The sequence below is a fragment of the Chiloscyllium plagiosum genome, chromosome 12, assembly GCF_004010195.1.
Source record: "Chiloscyllium plagiosum isolate BGI_BamShark_2017 chromosome 12, ASM401019v2, whole genome shotgun sequence".
Taxonomy (NCBI): Eukaryota; Metazoa; Chordata; class Chondrichthyes; order Orectolobiformes; family Hemiscylliidae; genus Chiloscyllium; species Chiloscyllium plagiosum.
Window position 1 is genome coordinate 43,010,198 of NC_057721.1, and position 22,339 is coordinate 43,032,536.

General features: G+C 39.0%; 1 protein-coding gene and 1 long non-coding RNA gene across 2 annotated transcripts in view; one reads left to right on the plus strand and one right to left on the minus strand.

The window, feature by feature from the left end:
* Positions 1-22,339, minus strand: part of LOC122555171 (vang-like protein 1) — a 57,709-nt gene that overhangs the window by 17,622 nt on the left and 17,748 nt on the right. Inside the window, exons 2-5 of the mRNA XM_043700901.1 lie at positions 15,249-15,529; positions 12,744-12,876; positions 6,467-7,071; positions 435-568 (exon numbers count right to left, since the gene is read on the minus strand). Of these exons, the coding sequence (XP_043556836.1) occupies positions 435-568; positions 6,467-7,071; positions 12,744-12,876; positions 15,249-15,319 (943 nt within the window). The 5' untranslated portion in view covers positions 15,320-15,529. The remainder of the gene's footprint in view (positions 1-434; positions 569-6,466; positions 7,072-12,743; positions 12,877-15,248; positions 15,530-22,339) is intronic.
* Positions 5,267-20,332, plus strand: LOC122555174. Its single transcript, XR_006313200.1, has 3 exons — positions 5,267-5,366; positions 18,569-18,658; positions 20,260-20,332. It is a non-coding gene; the product is annotated as an uncharacterized LOC122555174 (long non-coding RNA).

Here is a 22,339-nt window from a genome sequence, read left to right on the forward strand (position 1 = left end):
TATGGCATCAAATCTTTTTCAAAAGTGTCACGGAGGTGCACCACATGCTTCTGAAACTACACTTTGCACTAGTTAAGGACTTGAATTTATTGGCTTTGATCAGTTTAGGGAGCTGTGCATTTATAGAGTTTTATGGGTTTGCATGCAATCTTGTCGTTTCCTTCCAGAGAAAAGGAGGAAATTTAATCTATGGATGATCATATCCAATATGGCCTCACTCATCTGAAGCTCTGATTCAGGGATGGTCAATAAATGTTGGCCTACCCAAAGATACCCACATTCCATCGAATAGGCACAATTCTGTTTTATGTATTTTCATAGATTTAAAAACCTCAGTTATGGTCCCTTAGCAAGTCACTTAAAAGAGCACAGGACAGATAGAAAATATATATTTTTTGAGGGTCACATTCTTGCTGGATTGTGTATGAACTTACCATCCACATTGTAGACTTTCAGTCCAGCCATATGTTTGGCTGCACGAGATTTTGCAGCAGTCAAGAGTGCTGGATTGTGGACAGTGAAATCCTTGTAGTAATTCTCCAGAATGACAAGGGCAGCTCGTTGGATACTGAAAATACAGGATAACATTTCTGAATATAAAAGAAATGAAACAGTAAAATAGCTCAATTAATTCTTCCTCAGACCTCAATCCTCTCAGTTCGGTGATTAAGGACCATGACTAAAATGGATATTCAACTTTTTTTTTTAAAGAAGTCTGTCCTTGCTTATATTGTTTGTGTCAGAGCTATATTAGATTACTTACAGTGTGGAAACAGGCTCTTCGGTCCAACAAATCCACACCGACCCTCCGAAGAGCAACCCACCCGGACCCATTCCCCTACATTTACCCCTTCTACTAACACTACGGGCAATTTAGCATGGCCAATTCACCTAACCTGCACATTATTGTGTTTGTGGGAGGAAACCAGTGCACCCAGAGGAAACCCACGCAGACACGGGGAGAATGTGCAAACTCCACACAGAGTCGCCTGAGGTGGGAATTGAACCCAGGTCTCTGGCGCAGTGAGGCAGCAGTGCTAACCACTGTGCCACCCAATAAATATATGGCAACTCGATTGAGCATCTTGAGCAATTTAACTTGCTCAATACATAGTATAAAGTTTTTGCAAGACTGCTAAAAAGCAACATCTGAAGAAAACTTAGAATTAAAAAAAAGACTTCTGTGGTTCCTTGTGACACAGTGAGTAAACTTCATATTTTGAAACAAACTTTCAAAGTTCTCAGGAACAAGCAGAGTTGAGGCATTACGTAGTAGCTTAATACTTATTACAACAGGAACTATTAAGCTGACTCTTCTGTCTATACTGTATCTAAGAGGCCAGAAAAAAGATTTCTGGAATGGACTTCAGCTTACATTCACATTTAGGAATCAACCCTTCAACTACACACTGCTTTGTGCATGTCTGAGTAAAATCTTTCTGAGTAGTAGAGTTCAACTTGGTTAAACAATATTTTCTATCAGTCCTGATGACAAACAAGAGTTTTACCTCAATTTCTAACCCAATTACTACTATTGGTGGATTCTGTTTCTTCTAAGCACTTCCATAAAAGTCAGTGTTTCACCACTCATCCACCCCCATGGTCATAAGCATAGTAATGACTAATTGTACTAAAGACAGAGTTGGGATTAACAAGTTAGAAATACTGTGATGTCCTCTTCACTAAACTACAGATCAAAGCCAAAATTCATCATGGTTCCTTTCAATTTGTGCTAGGTACAGACACAGTTCTATAGGTTGATGCTCTGATAGACAGTAAAGTTCCAGCACATTGCATTCTTTTTGAGAAGAGGGACATGAAAAGAAATAAGGAAGATATGAACATTTTGCATTTGCTGTATTTCAATTTGGCAATGGTAGACAAATAAGGAACAACTAGTCGTTGTATTGGGAAGTGGGGATGATGGTATGCTGAGTCTGCTTACAAGTAAATGTAAACAAGTTGAATTGATAATCTCCAAATTACATTCATAGAATGCAGAACAGACACCTAGGGCAGTTTCGATAATTTAAAAAGAGTTTACAAAAGCTTGACGTTGAGTACTCTAAACAGCTGAAGCTTAAACTGCTTAAAGAGGAGTAAAGATATGTGGGATGTACAAGTGGTCAGAGCAAGTGAACTATTTCCTGGGGAACTGAAAGTGTGAGGATGAGATTGGAGGAACTTAGATAGTGATAGAACAAGATGACAGTGGAATCTGGGCATGAACGTGGGATCTCCAAAAACAAGGCACTGAGGGGATTGTGAGCCCATCTAGTTCAGCAAGGATAGAGCTGACAGATTAGCAGAGTTGCATATAGACAGCAGAGGTTTGGATTAGCTGGAGAAACAGAATGTTTTTCTGATGGAACAGATTCAGGGTTGGAAGCTCAGCTTGGGCCCATAAAGGATGCAGAATCTACATGTTATCTGGTTAGCTTCAAGCTGGAGTAAGGGGGAAGAGTGGAGTTTGTGGCAAGTATTTTCAGCACTGGTCAGAAAAAAAACAATAGCTTCAATCTTCACAATGGTAAACTGAGAAAAATGGAGTCTCACACAGAACTGGATATTGGACAAACACCCAGTTTGACAACGCAAATGCAAGGCAGCAGAGGGCTGAAAAGAGATGGCAGCGATGGAGAGTTAGATAGCAATGTAAAAACGGTGATTAGGTGAGACAGGAGGATTAGCCAAGAATAGAATTTGAGGAATTCGCATGGTGATGGCATGAAAATTGAAGGGGAAGCTGTTTGCTGGAGGAGATTATCAGAATAGGAATAGATAGAAGTGAATGACACTGGTCCCACTGAACTGGACAATGGAGATGAGGCACGAAAGAAAGATGGTTTAGTTGGCTGTGTCAAATATCATTGAGATGAAGACAGAATACATCACACACTGTCAAGTGGCATCTCATTGGTAACTTTATTTCATTTGGTTTAATACAGCAGAAAAGGAACGGTCCTGATTGCATCAGTTTAAATTCAGAGTTGCAGAAAACATACACACAGATTCAGGAGGTTATTTATAATTTACACAATGGTCTAGTCAGGCCCAATAAATGATAAAGATCACACCATTAAAAAGGTTGAAAAAGCCAAAGATAACATTCAATGATATTAGCATTCTTTTAAAATTTCACTGATGACTCAATGGAGTCATTGAATGCCAGAGAGAGAGAGAGAGAGAGAGAGAGACAGACAGAGAGAGAGAGACAGACAGAGAGACACACACACACACACACACACAGAGGGAGAGAATAAAAGTTACGTGCAGGCAGAAACAGCAAAGTAGCACTGACCAGACATACAAAAAGAATGATGAGGTACAAGAGGGCTTTAGTCATCCATCAAATGGTGCCATAGTAGCAGTTATAGCCTTCAGGACAGATGGAGACAAAAGTGATGAAATAAAATAGGCACAGGCTTACCCTTTCCATCCCCTCCCCTCCCCGTGGGAACCATGACTCACAGATGTGCAGTATTAAAGGAAATTAGCTTTCATGTTAACACTTAGCATGCCTAAAGAGATCAGATGTACAAGAGAACAATTTAGGAGTGGAGAATCTAGAGATGACGGGCACAGGGGTCTCTGCAGTAAATGTTAAGTAGTGGCTGAATGCGATCGGTCAGAGCTCATCATTTTGTGATTAAAACTGTATAAAAGCAGGTAATTTATAAAAGCAATTAATGATCAAACAAATATGGGATAATGGTCAAGTAATGTCATCTCCCAAATCTCTCAATCCCATTTAAAGTCTTTTTGAAACGAGAGCATGCTATTTAAAATCGCATGGTTGCAAATGTATTCAATAATTGGTTTTAAACATCCAAATGGTTCAATCTGTTGCCCCAAGCATCAATTTGTCAACGATGTCAGTAATCTAAATGCCTGGGTTAGGGAATCTATTATTATGAGCCATCTAATACTGTAGTTGAATTGCAATGCAAGAAATCTACCAGCAGAGTCCCCCAGTGAGCTGTTTATTAACTGAAGCCTCATTAACCGCACAATACATCACTATGACTGCAGTTTTTGCTTATGATGATTTTCACACTGATCTTATGCCTGTAGCAGCCCAATGAAAAATATTGATAATTCAACCAGCAGTAAACAAAAAATGCATTACAAACAGGGTTTGAAAACAAAACCAGAAAAAAAACTTTTCAGCATTTAGAAAGAAAAACACAAAAATATTGGAAAGAAACTAAGTACTGCACAGATTATTAAGATGATTAAATAGCAGAACTGGTATCATCAGAAGACCACAGAGATAAAATGAGAGAAAACAAAGAAATAAAAGATGCTAGCGTGTGAATTGGAGACAGGAAGGATCATAAACTAAGTAGAGCAGGATTCAGTGACCTGGAAAACTACTGGAAGAAAAAAAGGTCAGGCAAGACCTCAGATCACACGGAGGCAGGGATTCTTGCCTTTGCTGATTACTTTGGGATAAGAGTTAAAACCATACAAAGGCAATTGTATGAGGCTGCACTATAGAATGACAAGTCAGTAGAGAAAGATAGGGTGGGTTTCATATGTCAGATGGTGCAAAAAAATTTAATTTGGACCAAACAATGTTTTTAGTCACATAGGGTGTTATTGTTAACATCCAAATTTCTGTCTGAAAGTCGTGTAAAGTGCTGAAGTGAAACTGAAATAATCCAAACAGAGAATTGTAGGTAAGCTTGATTCCATTCAAACATTTTACTGAAGAATCTCATTTTCTCCTGTGAATCACAACAATCTTCCTAAAACCTTCTGGCTTTTAAAATCCCCATCTTAGTCAAATCAATATTTCTAGATTAATGTAACACGTTACAATATTGATAATATCCTGGCCGATAGGCATTACCCCTTCAGTGATTGAAACAAATCTTAAAAGGAGTTGAATTTATAATGACAAGTGATACAAACCAGAAAAATAAACAAAAGAACTTAAGATAAAAATAAAAAAAACACAAAACTAGGTAAAAGTGGATAGACTATAACTAATGTGAATACACTTGCATCATGTTCAGGGATGTGCTTGGTCGCGTTTGATAACATTTCCATTATCATTGCAGGGACCAGAAATAACAAGCCAGCTTCTGCTTGCTCCTCTACTGTCAGATGTAGTCCTCTTCCAACCATTTATTAGCAGTAGAAAAGACAATTGGCTATGTTGATTATACCTCTTAAAATTTATTAAAATAGTTCAATCTTCTGTTCCTCCAGTTCTGAGGAAGGATCACTAGAAATATTAACTTTGTTTTCTCTCCACAGATGCTGCAAGGCCTGCTGAGCTTTTCCAGCAATTTCTATTTTTGTTATTGTTTATGCAATACAATTAGTTCAGTTAACAAGAAGGTGGAATCACAGGAACGGTATGTCCAGTTGTTCTTTCAATCCTATGATGTTAAACTGGCAACTCAAAATGTCACATTTTAAAAATAGAAACATTTTATTCTTGCCTGCACTGCAAAACAAGAAGTTGGAATTGGGATGGAATCAATGCCACCTCTGATCACATGAACAGAGACGAATGCAGGACTCATTGATTTTATAACATTTAACATGAAATAAGATGCTTCACACCTAATAATTATCAACATCAGTATGAAGCACAATCAGTGCACTATTTCCTCAATACTCATGGATCCATGTACACACGAGGTTCACCCAGTTTGCCCAGACCCAATGAGGTTTTCCTCTGTTAAGGCCCCAACAGATCACATGGTCTCCTGCAGTAGATAGGGGATTTCCATTATAGCAGTATTTGTGATTTCCTGTTATTTGCAGGAGATACATGCTCTGTCCCCCAAGGATAACAAGGATTTGGTGTATTGCAAATTCCCTTGTCGTCAGGTTAGGAAGATTGAATAGATATTTTGGTTAAATACTTTTTCTAAGTGCAAGCTTTTGTTTTAAATTCAGCAATCACCTATTATGATGCAGACCGAATTTGACAATAACCTCAAGTATGAGCCTCGGTAATTAACACTCACCACAAGAGAGAATTAAGATGTAAGTAATGCCACCCATTCACCAAACTGAAATGGTGTTCTCTAAGTGTCGAGATACAAGCAAACTGTAAATAGAAGGAGCTACAACACTTTGACACACTGATGGCAATTGTTTGGATTCTACCAAACTTCAGCTTTTCCCTTCTTCTGACATCAAATAATAATTGCACCTCTTAATTATGTTACTATAGTTGGAACTGTTTTACAAAGTCTGAGATTTCAAACAACAAAGAGTCAATCAATCGACGTTCAGTGTTAATTTATACGTATGAAACTGTAATGCATTCATCACAAACTAATGCTCACTTATCACAGACATTTCAATTTTAACCTCAGCTCTAAATATTCTTATTGGAGACATCTAAACGTGTTGGAAGACAATAGCAGGAAAAATAAAATGATGAAAAATATCATTGGTTATAGAAATTAAATAGAGCAGACAGTGCTGCCACGTCACATACCTCAGTACGCCTACACTGTAGAAATGAGATTCCCCATCAGTTGATCGGGTCACTTTGACAGTGAACATGGGTTGCAGTTGACGCAGTTCCAGAAGTACAATTGCCAGGTAGTGGATAAACAAGAGGGCATCTACCAGTGAAACTGCATACTGAACAATTCCTTGGTAATTTGGATCTCTTGAGTCTAGAATGCGTACTCCATAGAAAAGCCAATAAGAAACCACAAACACGAATATTAGCACCATCAGGAGTGCCCGAAACACAAAAACACGTGGCATCTGTGCCTTTGGCTTGCGGAAGAAGAGTGCCCACGTTCCAATGAGAAGGATGAGAAGCTTGAAGGCAACAGAGATGAAAAGCCCTTCACATACAGTACCACAAGGTTCAAGTACTTCACGCCAAAGAACTTGAGGAAGAACCATAAAGGCAATGGGAGTTAAAAAGACCAATATTCCGAGCACAGCAGCAATGGCTATCCCTAAATGTCGGGTACAGTCTAGCCCAGTATCATCCACATCCTTTGTGATCCTCGCAATGTCTTCTTGTGATATACTGTGTTCCGATGTCCCAGTAATGGCTGTTGTGGTTTCGCCCCAGTTATCATCCTGCAAGGTAAAATGCAATGATCAGAATTGCATTTTATAAACTTTTACTGAAATCGGTGACCAAGTGAAGAAGAATGTAATTTTTTTTTTAAAAAAAGCTTTAACCCTGTCTTGGAGAGTTTTGATATATTTTCTGAATAACTGCCAATACTGTGCTAGCTCTCTATCAAATCAGTAAGTTTACAAGATTTTCAGCAACTTTTCATCTGGCATAAAGTCTATACTCTGAGGAATTGCGAACACAGATGCCCCAAAACAACCTCATGATCTACTAAAATCAACCAACTTCTGTTTTGTGTGTGAATGTTCCAACAATGCTTTCGATTTTGCAGTAACTATTCAGTTAAAGCCAAAACAATTATGGTTGTTGGCCCCAAAGTGCTCCCCACTGACACCTCAGTCACCTGCCCTGCCTTATTTCCCAACAGTAGGTCAAGTTTTGCACCTTCTCTAGTTGATACATACTGAATCAGAAAAATTTCTCGTACACACTTAAATTCCTCTCCATCTAAATCCTTAACACTGTGGCAGTCCCAGTCTATGGTTGGAAAGTTAACATCCCCTACCATAATCACCCTATTATTCTTACAGATGACTGAGATCTCCTTATAAATTTGTTTCTCAATTTCCCTTTGACTATTAGGGGTTCTATAATACAATCCCAATAACGTGATCATCCCTTTCTTATTTCTCAGTTCCACCCAAATAACTTCCTTGGATGTATTCCCAGGAATATCCTAAGTGCAGCAGTAATGCTATCCTTTTCAGAAACGCCACACCGCCTCCTCTTTTGCCCCCCTTTCTATCCTTCCTATAGCATTTATATCCTGGAACATTAAGCTGCCAGTCTTGTCCATCCTTGAGCCACATTTCGGTAATTGCAATGATATCCCAATCCCATGTTCCTAACCATGCCTCGAGTTCATCTCCTTCTCTGTTAGGCCTCTTGCATTGAAGCAACTGCACTTTCATTTATCAGTCCTACCTTGTTTACTGCTTTTTTCCTGCTGGCCCTGACTGTTTGAGTTGCTCGTTTTCCCAACTGTACCAGTCTCAGATTGATCTCTTTCCTCACTATCTCCGTGGGTCCTAAACCACCCCCACCACCTTACTAGTTTAAATCCTCCTGAACAGCTATAGCAAATCTCCCTGCCAGTATATTAGTCCCCTTGTAATTCAGGTGCAATTATCCTTCTTGTATAGGTCACTTCTACCCCAGGAGATTCCAATAATCCAAAAATGTGAACCCTTCTCGCATGCACCACTTCCTCAGCCATGCAGTCATCTGCTCTATCCTCCCGTTCCTACCCCTAACTTGTAACAATGGGAGTAATCCAGATATTACTACCCTTGAGGACCTCATTTTTAAATTCCTGCCTAACATTCTATATTCCCCCTTCAGAATCTCATCCTTTTCCCTTACTATGTCGTTGGTTCCAATGTGTACCTCCTGCTGCTACCTCTCCTTACTGAACAAATACTTTTTTTTACAAAAAATGATCAAAGCAATTAACTTTAGTGATTGCTTTCCCATCCCAAACAAGCTCAGATAATGGGAAACGTTATGGTTGAACACCAAGACACAAATCAGAGCCAAAATAAGCTGTCGACAGAGAAGTCTATGGGGCGGAGCAAAGGTTACACAGACACATGATGTAATTATAAACCACTTGTTTAACACATTTTACTTCAACCATTAATAAAAACAACTTGCATTTATATAATCCAGAAAATTCTTGAAGGCATTTTAAAAGGGGGTTATAAAAGACTCTAGAAAGCTAAAGAACACAGGGATTTGACAGTCTTCATCCATGAATCACAAAAAGCTTACAGTTCAGCAGGTAGTAGGAAAAACAAGTGGAATGCTAACCTTCATTTAAAATGAAATGGAGTATAAAGATGCATAGGTTTTGCTAAACCTACGCAGGACACTAGTCAATAAGGCTGAAATACAGGTAGGTTTTCTATAACACGATGGTTGCATTCTTGTGCAATCCCACATTACAGAAGAATTGGTCTTTAGAAACACAGTGATTAAAGTGTTGGCAATATAATCATGTTACAGCCAACACAGGTTTTAAAAGTTTGGGCTTTAGAAACAGTGTTCCCAATTCGTCGATCATGTTACACCAAATTCACGTTAACAAAATGCACGTTATAAGTAGAACGATTTGTAATGTAAACAGTTTTGGCTTCCTTACCTCAGCAAAGACAGTGGTATTGGAGACTGTCCAGAATAGGTTGATACCAGATATGGAAAGACTGTCTTATGAGGAAATTGAGTAGTTTGGGTCTGTACTCAATGAAATTTAGGAGAGAGAGATCTGACCTTACTAAAACACACAAGATTCCTTGACAGATTGTATCCCTTTGTAGGAGAATCTCGGGCCTGAGAGCATAATTGTGGATTAGGGGGTTGCACATTTAAGATGGAGATGCAGGGAAATTTCTTCTCTCAGTGCGCTATGAATCTGTGGAATTCTTTGCCACAGAGGGCTGTGGATGCTCTGTCATTAAGTAGATCCAAGTTTGAGATAGACAGATGTTTCATTAGTAAGGGAATCAAGGGGTATGGAGAAAAGGTAAGGAAGTGAAGCTGAGGAAAATCAGATCAGTCATTGAATGGCAGGACCGAATCAATGGGCTCATTGGCCTACTTCATTCCTAAACCTAAGAAATGTTGAAATAGATAAAGGACAGGACATCTTGGAGCTTACAATTATGTCAGATAACCAAAAAGATTGCTTTGCATTAGGTTTTTAAATATAAAGAAATGCATATGCTTTGAGAGTGAATTAAGCTGAAGTGCTCTTGACTCTGCCATCAACAGCTGAATGATACAACGGGATGATTCATATGCGGCCATGAGATGGAGGACCAAAGAAACCAAAAGATTTGAGAGAGAAAGATAAGGAAACTGTGAACAAAAACTAGGGCAATGGCATGTAGTTATTACAAGAGCAAAACTTTTAATGTGTACGGGACAATGACCAAGTGTTGGTCAAGACTTGGAACATCAAATTTATTTAGCATGGACAACAACATTCCAGCAACTTGGAACAGAAAGTACTCTTTTATGTGACAGCCATTATAAGATGGAACTGCTACTGCTTACTGATGCTTTCAAAATGACTATTATACACAGCAAATATATCCAAGTACTAAAGTAAAGAGTACATTGCAAAACTACAAACTTTGGAAGTTTGAGAGCTCTATATGCTATATGTTAGAAACAGTTTAATGGGTCAATACGGTAAGGCTATTTTCTCTGGGGAATCCAGAACAAGAGGGCAAAATGATACAATTGGAGCTAGATCATTCAGGAGTTAAATTAAAAAGTAATTTACACACAAATAATAGTGGATATCTGGAATCTTGTTTCCCAAAAAAACTGTAGATGCTGGTCTAATTTAAATACTTAAGACTGAATTGATCTTTTAAAAAATAGATAACGATATTGATCAAAGATGGGTAATTAAAGTTTTCCTCAATCCAGCTATGCTTTAATTCAATGGAAATATAGTCTTGAGGGGTTGAACGCCAACTATGTCGCAGGCACACACACTAATTCCTCCTCAGCATGTTTGTCAGTGAATTTCATTGTCCAGCAAGTTGCAAGACTACAATGGCACAATAACACAAGTTTGATTTCCCCACCCACCCGTGCAAAAGTATTTGAATACCACTGGCAAGGCCTGCATTTACTGCTAATCTATAATTGTTTTTCAAAAGGTGATGGTGAGCTGCCTTCTTGAGTCAGTTAATGTTACAAAGATTCACCACTAATGCTCGAGAGACGAAGTTTAGATTTTGACTTCCTGACAGCAAAGGAACAATGTTACAGTTTAAGTCAGAATGGTTTAAGGCCTGGTGGGGAACCTGCAGGTGGTGACATTCAGAGGCATCAGTGACTTTTGTTCTTCTTAGTTGTGGAGGTCGAGAGTTTGGAAGATACTGTCAGAGGTGCCTGAGTGAGTTGCTGACAAAGGAACCCTGGACTGAGATGATTGGTGACTAATAATCATGATCATTTATCCTAGATATGACTCCAATGATTGATTGCATCATTTCCATTTGGTACATTCAATCAATTTGACTTGACATCAAATGCAGTTACTCTCTGCTCTGGAATTCAGCTTTTGTTTTGTCTAAGTCTGGAAAAGGTTATAATATGGTTTGGAGTTGAGTGGCCCTGGCAGAACCCAAGCTGAGCAGTGAGCAGGTCATTATTAAATAAGGACTGAGCAATAGCACTATTTATGATCCCTTAATTACTTTGCTGATAATTTGCTGTAATTTGACGGTACTCACTACTCTTTTTGTGTGTTGGCAATGGGTGGCGAGAATGTTTAAAGTGATGGATGGGATGCTGATCAGTCAAGAATATTACTGAGGCTACACTTACTCAAGCAAGTGCAAAGCATTCCATCATATTCCCAATATAATTCTTCTAGATCGCAGACAGACTTTGGAGTCAAAAAGTAAATTACACATTACACCACTCCAAACACCTCTGACCTTCTCTGGTAGCCTGGCTAGGCAAGTTAAGTTTCTGATCAACCTCGATGTCGTTGTTGCATGATTCAGCTGTACTAACGCCATTGAACATCAAAAGGAAATAGTTATATTCACTTTTTTTTTAATATGGTGTATGCCAGATACTAGCGTAACATGAATGTTACTTCTGATTTCATTAGCCAAAGCTTGAATACTTTGCAGGTTTTTCCTGCATATGGACATGTTCTGCTACAGTATATGAGGAGCTGCAAATGGAATTGAACATTGCTGATTACTGCACATCACCACTTTTACTGGACAAGTAGCTTGTTGATGAAGCAGTTGAAAATGGCTGGGTCAAAGACTATGATTCTGTGGACTGAGATGATTGATGATTAATAATCATGATCATCTTTATCCTAGGTATGACTCCAACGACTGATTGCATCATTTCCATTCGGTGCATTCAATCAATTTGACTTGACATCAAATGCAGTTACTCTCTGCTCTGGAATTCAACTTTTATTTTGGTCCAAATCTGGAAAAGGTTATAATATAGTTTGGAGTGGAGTAGCCCTGGCAGAACCCGAGCTGAGCAGTAGCAGGTCATTGTTGAATATGGACTGAGCGATAGCACTCTTTACAATCTCTTCATTACTTTGCTGATGATACAGTAACTGCTTGGATTGGATCTGATTTTGGTGAGCAAGACACATCAAGGCAACTTTCCACTTCATTACAACTGTGCTGGATCAGATCAACTAGTGATGCAGTTTCCTCTACAGCACTGGGGTTTAGAATTACAGCTGGATATTGTTATGGTGCAAAGTCTTTACTGTAATAACTTAGCTCAGTTTGCTCTAATAAACAGACAAACAAAAGGAGAAACAACAAATGAGACAACCTCGACACAACAAAATTGCACGTTAGTTGGTGAAAAAACATTTTTACACATACAGCTATCTAGTAAATCAAATGAAAAGGGACCATGTTAGAAACTTTAGAATTTTACAAACGAAAATACTAATCTCATTGGCTTAGTTTCAGAGATGCCTGGTTTCAGAGACTTTATTCAGTAAATAAAATTATACCCTAACCTAAAATTAATCTTACAACAGCAACATCCTATGGTCTAGTTCACATTTCCAAAATGGATAAACATGTTCAAGCATTACCTGTACTGTCTCATCTCCACGAGTTGACTCATTGCCAAGCAGAGGCTCTGCTGGTGGTGTTTGGATGGTAACAGATTTCTCAGACCGGCTACTATCTTTGTTTCTTGATCTTTGCCGATCTCGGCTCCTTTCACTGAAAGAGGCAACAAAAAAGGGAATTTGCCCCTGCCACAGATTGCTTGAACAGAGTTTATATTAAACTATTTCACATCATAACTTACACCAGTATATCACAATTCAGTAGAGATTCTGCTAAATTAAGCAACACGCCCCCCACTTAAACTTCAATTCATATCAGTTTTAGCTTAAATGATTGAATATTGAGAGAAAGTGAGGACTGCAGATGCTGGAGATCAGAATCAGGCAGCATCCAAGGATCAGGAATGATGAAGGGCTTATGCCCGAAACATCGACTCTCCTGCTCTTTGGATGCTGTCTGACCTGCTGTACTTTTCCAGCGCCACACTTATTGACTGAATATTAAGGTTACCTCCTATGTTTATGCAAAATAATGGGACTACAAAAGTCCCTCAAAGATTCCTGTAAAGTTGTGATAGAGACAATTTTAAGCAAGTATTCATTAAAAAGTACTCTGAAAAAAGTAAGCAAAGTTTAGAGTAAGATAAACAAACAGATGGTTAAAGGGGCCAAACCTATACAGAACATGAACGAGGCAAAGAAAAAATTGGAACACAAGCAACAAAAACACTGCAATAAAGTCATGTTAATAAAACTCAGTTGTAAAATACACTATAAATTAATGGAAGGAAAATGCAGTACTTCCCATCCATAGTAATACACAGAAAGCAGTCCTCCAGCAGTCAGCTGTCAATTTCTTAGAACTTAGAACCTCTACACTGTAAGAAGCAGGCCATTCAACCCATCAAGTCCCACACTGGTCCCCCGAAAAGCACTGTCCCCACACCCACCCCCTCACTTTATCCCCATAACTCTGCATTTCCTATGGCTAATCCACCTGGCCTGCACAACACTGTAGGCAATTCAGTATTGCCAATCCATTTAACCTATACATCTTTTGACTGTGGGTGAAAACCTGTCCTGGGAGATTGTGCAAACTCCACACAGATAATTGCACAAGACTGGAATTGAACCTTGGTTCCTTGCACTGTGAGGCAGCAGTGAGAGTCACTGTGACATTGTGCTGCCCAGTACACAACAGAGGTTGAGAATAGTGCCTTCTGCAAAGTTCCAAACTCAGATTGTTCTTTCCCTCTGCCTAATACATGTTTAATTTTAGTCACATCTCATCTTGACTGAATGCTCAACAATGGCAATTAAGAGCATGCATCCAAATTCACGGAATTTATGATGCAATGAGTTATAACACGTGAAGCGCTTTTGCAAAGCTGCCCAGGTACGTCCTGTCAACAAAAAGCAGAACAAATCAAATCTAGCCAAATAACTGCCCTATCAGTGTGCCCTAAGCCAAGTGATGGAATGTGTCATTGATAGCGCTATCAAATATCACTTCCATAACAATAAACTGTGGACTATTGCTCAGTTTGGATTTTGTCAGGGCCACTCAGGTCCAGTTCACAGATAGCCTTTCCCCAAACATGAACAAAAATATGATTTTCGGCTCTGGGGTGAGAGTGACCATGCTTGACATCAAGGAAGCAGTTGACCGGTTATGGAATGAAGGAGGCCTGACAAAATTGCAGTTAATGAAAATCAGGAAGAACATTCTACACTGGTCAGAGTCATTCTTAGCACAAAAGATAGTTGTAGTTTTTGTAGGCATTCATCTTAACACCAGTACATCACTGTAGGGGTTCCTCAGGGAGTATCAAAGGTACAATTATCTTCAGCAACATCAATGATATTCCATCCATCACAAAGCTTGAAATAGAAATCTTCACAAATGGTTACAAGTGTTAAGTAACACTCTTAACTCCTCAGGTGTTAAGTAACTTGCCCCTGGGTATAACAAGATTTGGACAATAGTCAAGCTTGGATTGATAACTTCCAAATAACATTCATCCCACACAGTGCCAGGTTATGACAATTTCCAATGACAAATTCGAATCACCTTCCCTTATAATATCATATGTACATAGCAGTAGGAGAGCAGCATATAAACAAACAGTGTAAAGACGATAAGTGAATTTTCTGCACATAGAAGGGGCCACTCGGCAGGAGCGCACCAACATACAGAAGTTTATGAACTATACACCCACTTTGTTGGGGAAAGGATTTGTGCAGACTTCTTAAATATAGTAGATAACAATTAATATCAAGTTTTCACCATAAGCTTCGGATGTTCACACAGGATCTGAATATTAAATTACAAAATTAATAATGAGTTTCGCTCAGTGAAAATCAAAGGACAGAAAAATTTAATTCTTAAAGTTTGAATGAATAAGAACGCTCTTCCCTTCCTCCAACTCTTTTAACATGAATTGACATTGGGTTATCCCTTAAAAATGATCCACGCTGTTAATACACTGAAAATAAGACAAACTATTTTAAAGAAACAGTACTTACCCATGTCTGTGAGAGCTCTTGGAGCGACCTGAATAGTAGGAATATCCAGAATATGTGGATTCTGTGTCCATTGTCACAGATTCCTTGCTAACTGGAAGATAGATTGATTTCAGATTATTGTGGATCGTCAATAGTTTTTGGTCTGGCTTTCCAGGAGCCAATCAGTGGTTTGTGAATGGTCTTGTTCAGGCCAGTTGGGATGGTTAGTAGTTTGGCAGCATAGTTCTGTAACTGGTCTATTTTGAAAACTAACCATAGGGCTCTTGTGAAGAAACATCAACCTGCAAAAAGAACACATGAGCTAAATATTTTTCAGAAAGCATGCCTCAAAATCCAATTCATAGTGATTACTGCACAGTAGGAAACACACTGACAATATTTGATAATTACATATATTTTGCCTACTCAGTAATAAGGAAATCACACAATTACTTTTGTAAATTGAAGGTTTAAACCCAGCTGTTAAACAAAAACACATCCATAGTTACGTCTTACAAGGCACAGTAGGAAATGTTTTCCTAACATAAAGAAAACCTGAAAGCACAGAAAGGGATGTAGGCGTTCATTGGAACTCCAATTCGCAAGTCACCCCATTGTATGATTACGATATTATGTAAAATACCCTGTGTGTATTTGTTAATGTTTTTATACTCAATTGGATTAACTGATAAACTGATAAACTAAGGCATAGTCACAGCCACATCCAACAAGGTAGTCCCTCACCTTTAATGCCAAGAATAATTCAAATTCTCTAGAACAGTGAACAAAATGTCCCTGATACATACACAGAGCTTCCCCTGCAGTGATTAAAATCTAAATGTTTTGACATTATTCAGAGAATTTAAAACATTTAAATGACTCCTCTTCAAGTTCAAAATGTGCTCAGAGGTCAGTGAAGCCGTTGCATACTTTTAAAGCATTACACCATAGCAGAGTTGCATTGCATGCAATGTCAAAACCAATTTGATTGAAATTGAGAAGTTATATGACAACAGTAGCGTTACTGTGAGTGGAAAGCTGCCAACAAGGTTAAAACTACAATGTGAAATGCCAGATTATGCACCGCTTTGTATTGTTATAGCAATCATGCAAGTGATTGGTGAAACAGCAAAACGATTGACAAGAAAAAATATGCACTATGAATTAAAGACAAGACACATTATAACTTGAACTTCAATTGTACAAGCAGAATAGTCAGTAACATTAAATCAGTGGAAGTTTATTGCTCAGTTTGAATGACCAGAAGATTTTATTATCTTTGACAGAAATATCCTTTGACTAACTTTCAAATGCAAATATTCACAGTCAGCTGCTTCATAGAAAATAGGAAAGAATTCTAAGCATGAATATTAGAACATCACCACTGACATCTAAAGCTTATCAAGATGATAACACATTTCATTAAAGCTGTCAGGTTGCCAGATAAAACCTAAATAGGACCGTGAAACTTCATTGTCATAGATGGTGCAGACCTAAACTTATTCATAATACTGGATAAATTAATCAGTAATAATATTTTGATCCACGTGCATAGAGATTTATTCATACAGGCATCTCAACTTTAATGGCTGCCAGTAATCAAACTGTTATTTGTAGGACAAAATTTAAAAGAGAAATACTTGGTGAATGCCTTTTGCTTGTACTTATCAGGACAATTACAAGAAAACTAATTCAGAGGAAAACCAACATTTACACTGCATCGAAGGAATGTGCTGACTGGTTGGCAAGTGAGGCTAGATTGAGATATTGCCGTGGAGAATGCACCTATTAATGCTGATTGACAGCCGTCAGGATTTGATTAAAATATAAATCAGGCAGATTGACTTTGATTGGTCAGAATGAACCAGCAAACAGATGCCACCTATTTTGTTAAGTAGAAACGTGCAATGCGCACACATATTCTGTCTTCATGCAAAGAACTGAACCCTACGTATTAATGTATGTATCTTTCAGGACATTGAAGTGTTCCCCAATGCAAGCCAAACCAACAGTCCTAAACTGGGCATCAGCATAATTTTTCTCACATTCAGCAAATCTTGTCCAATTGCACAATCATAAATAATGTCAGACACTCTGTTGGAAGTTTTGCATGGATGGCTGGTTAGGTATTATTCATATCTTATTTGTTGCAACAGCTGAAGAAGTACAGTATTTTAGATGATCTTTGGAACAAACAATATTCCTGGCATCATACTGGTAATCAAATTCATGTTCTATGTTACTCATTTGTGAGGTTGGCAGAACATCTTTATGGCTTGATTGCAACATTCTGTTAATGGCAAAATTGATATGTGTTGCTATGTATAGTAGCAACATGAAACAGCTAGCTTTATCTGCTGACAAAGTTTTGAGATACCTTACACAAATCTAGGCAGATTGGGCAATTTTCAGGACCACAAGTGACCTCACAGCACCAGAGCCCCGGGTTCAATTCCTGCCTCAGACAACTGACTGTGTGGAGTTTGCACATTCTCCCGGTGTCTGCGTGGGTTTCCTCCGGGTGCTCCGGTTTCCTCCCACAGTCCAAAAATGAGCAGATCAGGTGAATTGGCCATGTTAAATTGCCCATAGTGTTAGGGGCAGGGGTAAATGTAGGAGAATGGGTCTGGGTGGGTTGCGCTTCGGTGGGTCGGTGTGGACTTGTAGGGCCGAAGGGCCTGTTTCCACACTGTAAGTAATCTAATCTAACCTCAGGGCCTTTTGAGAGTTTAGACCAGGTACACTGAGAATTTATCCGATTAGGGTAGCCAGTATTAAAATTGTGTTGACAACAAATATCAGATTGTCTGTCAGGCTCACAGCATAGCATACTTGCTTGCACATATATTAATGCAGAGGACTCTGTTCTTTGCAGCCAAAAGATAATGCACACGCACTACACTCAATACAACTAAACAAAATTGCTGATTCATTTCTCAGTGCGATACTCTGATAAAAGTTAACCTGGCTTATTTAAAACTTAAACAAAACCTGGCTTCTAAATGTCAATCAGTACCAATTGGTGCAATCTTCATGACAATGGCCCCACCAGTCAGAGTCCACTTGCCAACCAATCAGCACTTTCTTCTTATGCATACAACTGTTGGTTTTCACCTTGAATTGGTATTTGGTGTTCATACTAACTGGACTCTCCGTGAAGTCAATATCCCCATACCCATTTACAAATGTCTTAATTACTTATTTATTAATCTGCACACATTATAGGTTTTGTTCTTTATTGGACTGTGTCACAGATATATTTGGTCTCATGGATTAACTCAATTTTGTGTTATATACATTCACTATAGCAGCAATGACAATCCTACTAGTTTTTTTTTCAGATTTAAACTTTCCTGTTTAAAGAATAAATAGAGCATGTTCAACAAATAGATATCTGTAGTCAAACCAAAACAATACCACAAGGATCTTCAGTAAGTATATTTTTCCCAGGCAATTTAGTTTAATTTTATCTTAGACTTAGTTGGAAATTGTTGTTCCATAAGATCCTGTTTAAAACTTGTCTGTGACCTAAAAGTGAACCCGGTAAAGTTAACACAATGAAATGAGTGTAGGTACGTAATTAAGAAAGAAATATCACAAGTACAGTAGGAACCAGAGCACTTCACCGCTATTGGAGCATTTTGGACTGCAGCCACTATTGTATTGTTTCCTATCAAGATTTGTGATAGCCGATATTACAAAAGATTTGCATGGTTAAATGCCCCACTGTCTTTAAGTTCAAAGCAGTGTTTGTTAAGAACGTGGCTTTATCAAACTCTAGCGAAACTGGAGTCAGTGGAATTTCCCCATTAGTCAGAATCCTACCAGGACAAAGTAAATGGTTCTGGTTGTTAGAGATCCGAGGACATCACTGCAGTCGTTCCCAAGGATAGCACTACAGGCCACATATTCAACTGCTTCAGCGATGACCTTCCCCCTCATCATAACATCTGAATGGTGGTGGGGGGGGGGGGGGGAAATGTTCCTTGGTGACTGCATACTATCTACTGGCATTCATGATTTGTCAATTACTGAAGGGTTTGGGAGAAAGTAGCTGAGAAGGCGATAGGGGGATGAGGAAACTGTTGAAATCCACATTTATCCCTTGTGGTTGCAGGGTCCCGCAACAGTTTCCTCATTTCCCCATCCCCCACCTTATGCCAGTCCCAAGAGTCCAACTCAGCACCTCCCTCCTGACCTGTCCATCACTTTTCCCATCTATCTGCTGCACCTCCCCCTCTGACCTATCACCTTCATCTACCTATTGCTTTCTCAGTTACCTTCCCCCAAATCTCACCCCCTCCCATTTATCTCGCATCCCTGATGAAGGGCTTATGCCCAAAATGTAATTTTTCCTGCTCCTCGGATGCTGTCTGACCTGCTTTGCTTCTCCAGCAGCACACTCTAGACTCTGAACTCCAGTATCTGCAGTCCTCACTTTCTCCTCCCTGAAAAGATCAGAGTCCATATGCAGTAAAAACTGAACATTCACACTTGGATTGATAAGTGGCAAACAGCATTCACACCAAATAAGCATGGGCAATGACTGTCATCTTTAAAAAATGTGGCCATAGGATGCTAGCATTTATTGCAGCAGCCAAATTACCCGCAAGAAAGTGATGGTAAGCCATCTTAATGAACCTTTGCAGTCAAGTGAAGATGCATCTGCAGTACTTTTATAAAGGGAGTTGCAGGAATTTGACCCAGGAAAAGCAATAGAATTCCAAGTCAAGATGGTATGCAGGTTGGAGAGGAACTTACATTAATGGTACTCTTATCCATTTCCAGTCAAGACAGATAAACCATCATATCTTGACATTCAACAGTATCAATATTATTAAATCTCCCACTATCAACATTCGAGGACTTAACAGTGACCAGAAACTGAACTGGGCCATTTGTACAAATGCTGCAGCAAGAAAGCAGATCAGGGGCTGAAAGTTTTGTGATGAGTAACTCACTCCTGACCGCTACAGCCTGTCCACCAACTATAAGGCATATCACGACTAATGAATACTTTTCACTTCCCTAGACAGGTGCAGTTCAAGCAACACTGAAGACGACTGACACCATCCAAGACAAAACAGCCCATTTGACAGGTACACCATCCACATTCTAAAAATTCACTCTTATCATCATCAATGTATAGTGGCAGCAGTGCATACCCTGTGGTAGAGTCTTTTACATCTTGTTATACACAATTTGTGCTGTAAGCCAGCACACTCTGGACATAATATCTTTCACAGTATACTCAGCTTCAAGGAGGTGCCACATTTTGCTCTGCTTAGCAACAAGCAGACAGCTTGTTGTGGTGTTTTCACCAGGTTAATCAAAACAATTCCAGGGTCACTCTGAACACTAACGGTTACAGACAATTGCAAGAGGAGACAAACATAAGCATGCTCTGTGAAGGAAATAACTTTAGCTGGGCATTTGAAGAGGCAACTGAGTCGAATCGAGACTGTGTAGTTGAGGACCATATTTTGAGACAAAGCTCAAAAAAAGTCTTGAGCGCCATGGAGGCTCCAAATCAGTGTGCTAACAACAATTCAGTGCATCAAAGAGTGGCAGTTGAAAGCTTGGAACAGTAATTACTTGTGCAACTGAGTCAGCTTAGAGTTCAGGAAAAAAAAAATGCAGGAGCAATAGCTTTTTGTTCTCACATGCAAAACTCCAGCTTTAAGTGCTGGAATGCAGCTTCTAAGAATCCAGGGAAGCCAGGAAAGTATAGTGGACCATCAGAATTTGGAAAGGAGTTTTTGCAATACAGGGGAGTCAAGGCTATGCTATTTGAGGCGGCGGCGTGGGGGCAGCGGTGGTTGTATTCCAATGATATGGGCACACCAGTAAGGCCAGCAGTTATTGCACATTTCTAAATGTTACAAACAGGTAGCAGTGAGCAAAACACAAGCAGTTGTTGAGGCATCCTCCACAATGTCATTAATTGTGCTCAGAGTATTATGATCCCAGCTGATGATACTATTGGACAAGTCAGAGCTGAGAATGAAAATTGGCTGAAAATATCATGTTTTGTTTAGTTAGATAACGTGATAGTTAGTCACCGAAACATATTTACTCAAACTGCAGATTTTTTTAAACAGAGGTTAATTACTACAAACATTTTTTAAAAAGTTGAAGCTACCTACAGAAATCAGAACAACCTTAAATCACACACACAGCACAACAATATTTTGAGACTCAAATCTAAAGAAACACACCTAATCACAACTCTTAAGTTTCTGCTTAACTGACTCCTTACAGCTTTTTGAAATACCAAGGGGGACAACTCAACGGGTCCTTCCCTGGCTAACATGAGCTTTGCATAAATCGGTGAGCCTAAATCTTCTCATTTCTAATCTACTTCTCCAGACTTGGAAGTTTTACGAAAAACATCCTTCTGCTGAGGTGACTTGTTCCGTGAACTCCTAAGAACAAAGCACACTTATAAACTCGACCCTTGTCTTGTCTGAACCGAATGTGAAAACCTACTCAATCTTAAATTCTGCTGAACTGAAAATACAGTTAGTAGAGTCATACAGTCACTGTCAGAGACATACAGCACGAAAACAGACCCTTCGGCCCAACTCATCCATGCCAATCAGATATCCTAAATAAATCTATTCCCATTTGCCAGCATTTGGCCCATATCCCCCTAAACCCTAGCCTTAAATGTTAACCTATGTGCTGTAAATCCAGCGGTATAAATGTCTTATTCACACCAAAGGAGGTACCTGCAGTCACCTGCTTTCTGTCAAAACAACGTGATCTAGTCACTGTTCTGAATTTGTGTTTCTTTTTAGGAAAACTCCTCACTGAAACTACCAAAACACACATGCGTCTCTTTTGAAATTCAACTTCCCTAAAATTATATTTATAGAAATTATACTTTTCATGACAAGAGCCACAATTGACATATAGTGAAAGTAAACACTGTTCAACACTTTTGCACTATAATTACTTCCCATACTTCTCAATTTATCTAGAGTCGCTGACAATAATCACACCACTCATCTCCACTAAGTGAACATGCATTTGCTTAGTTTCACTCCTATCCATCTCGTGCAAGGACCAAATACCTTTACCTCTCAGGTCCAGCAAAGTTTACTTTTGCC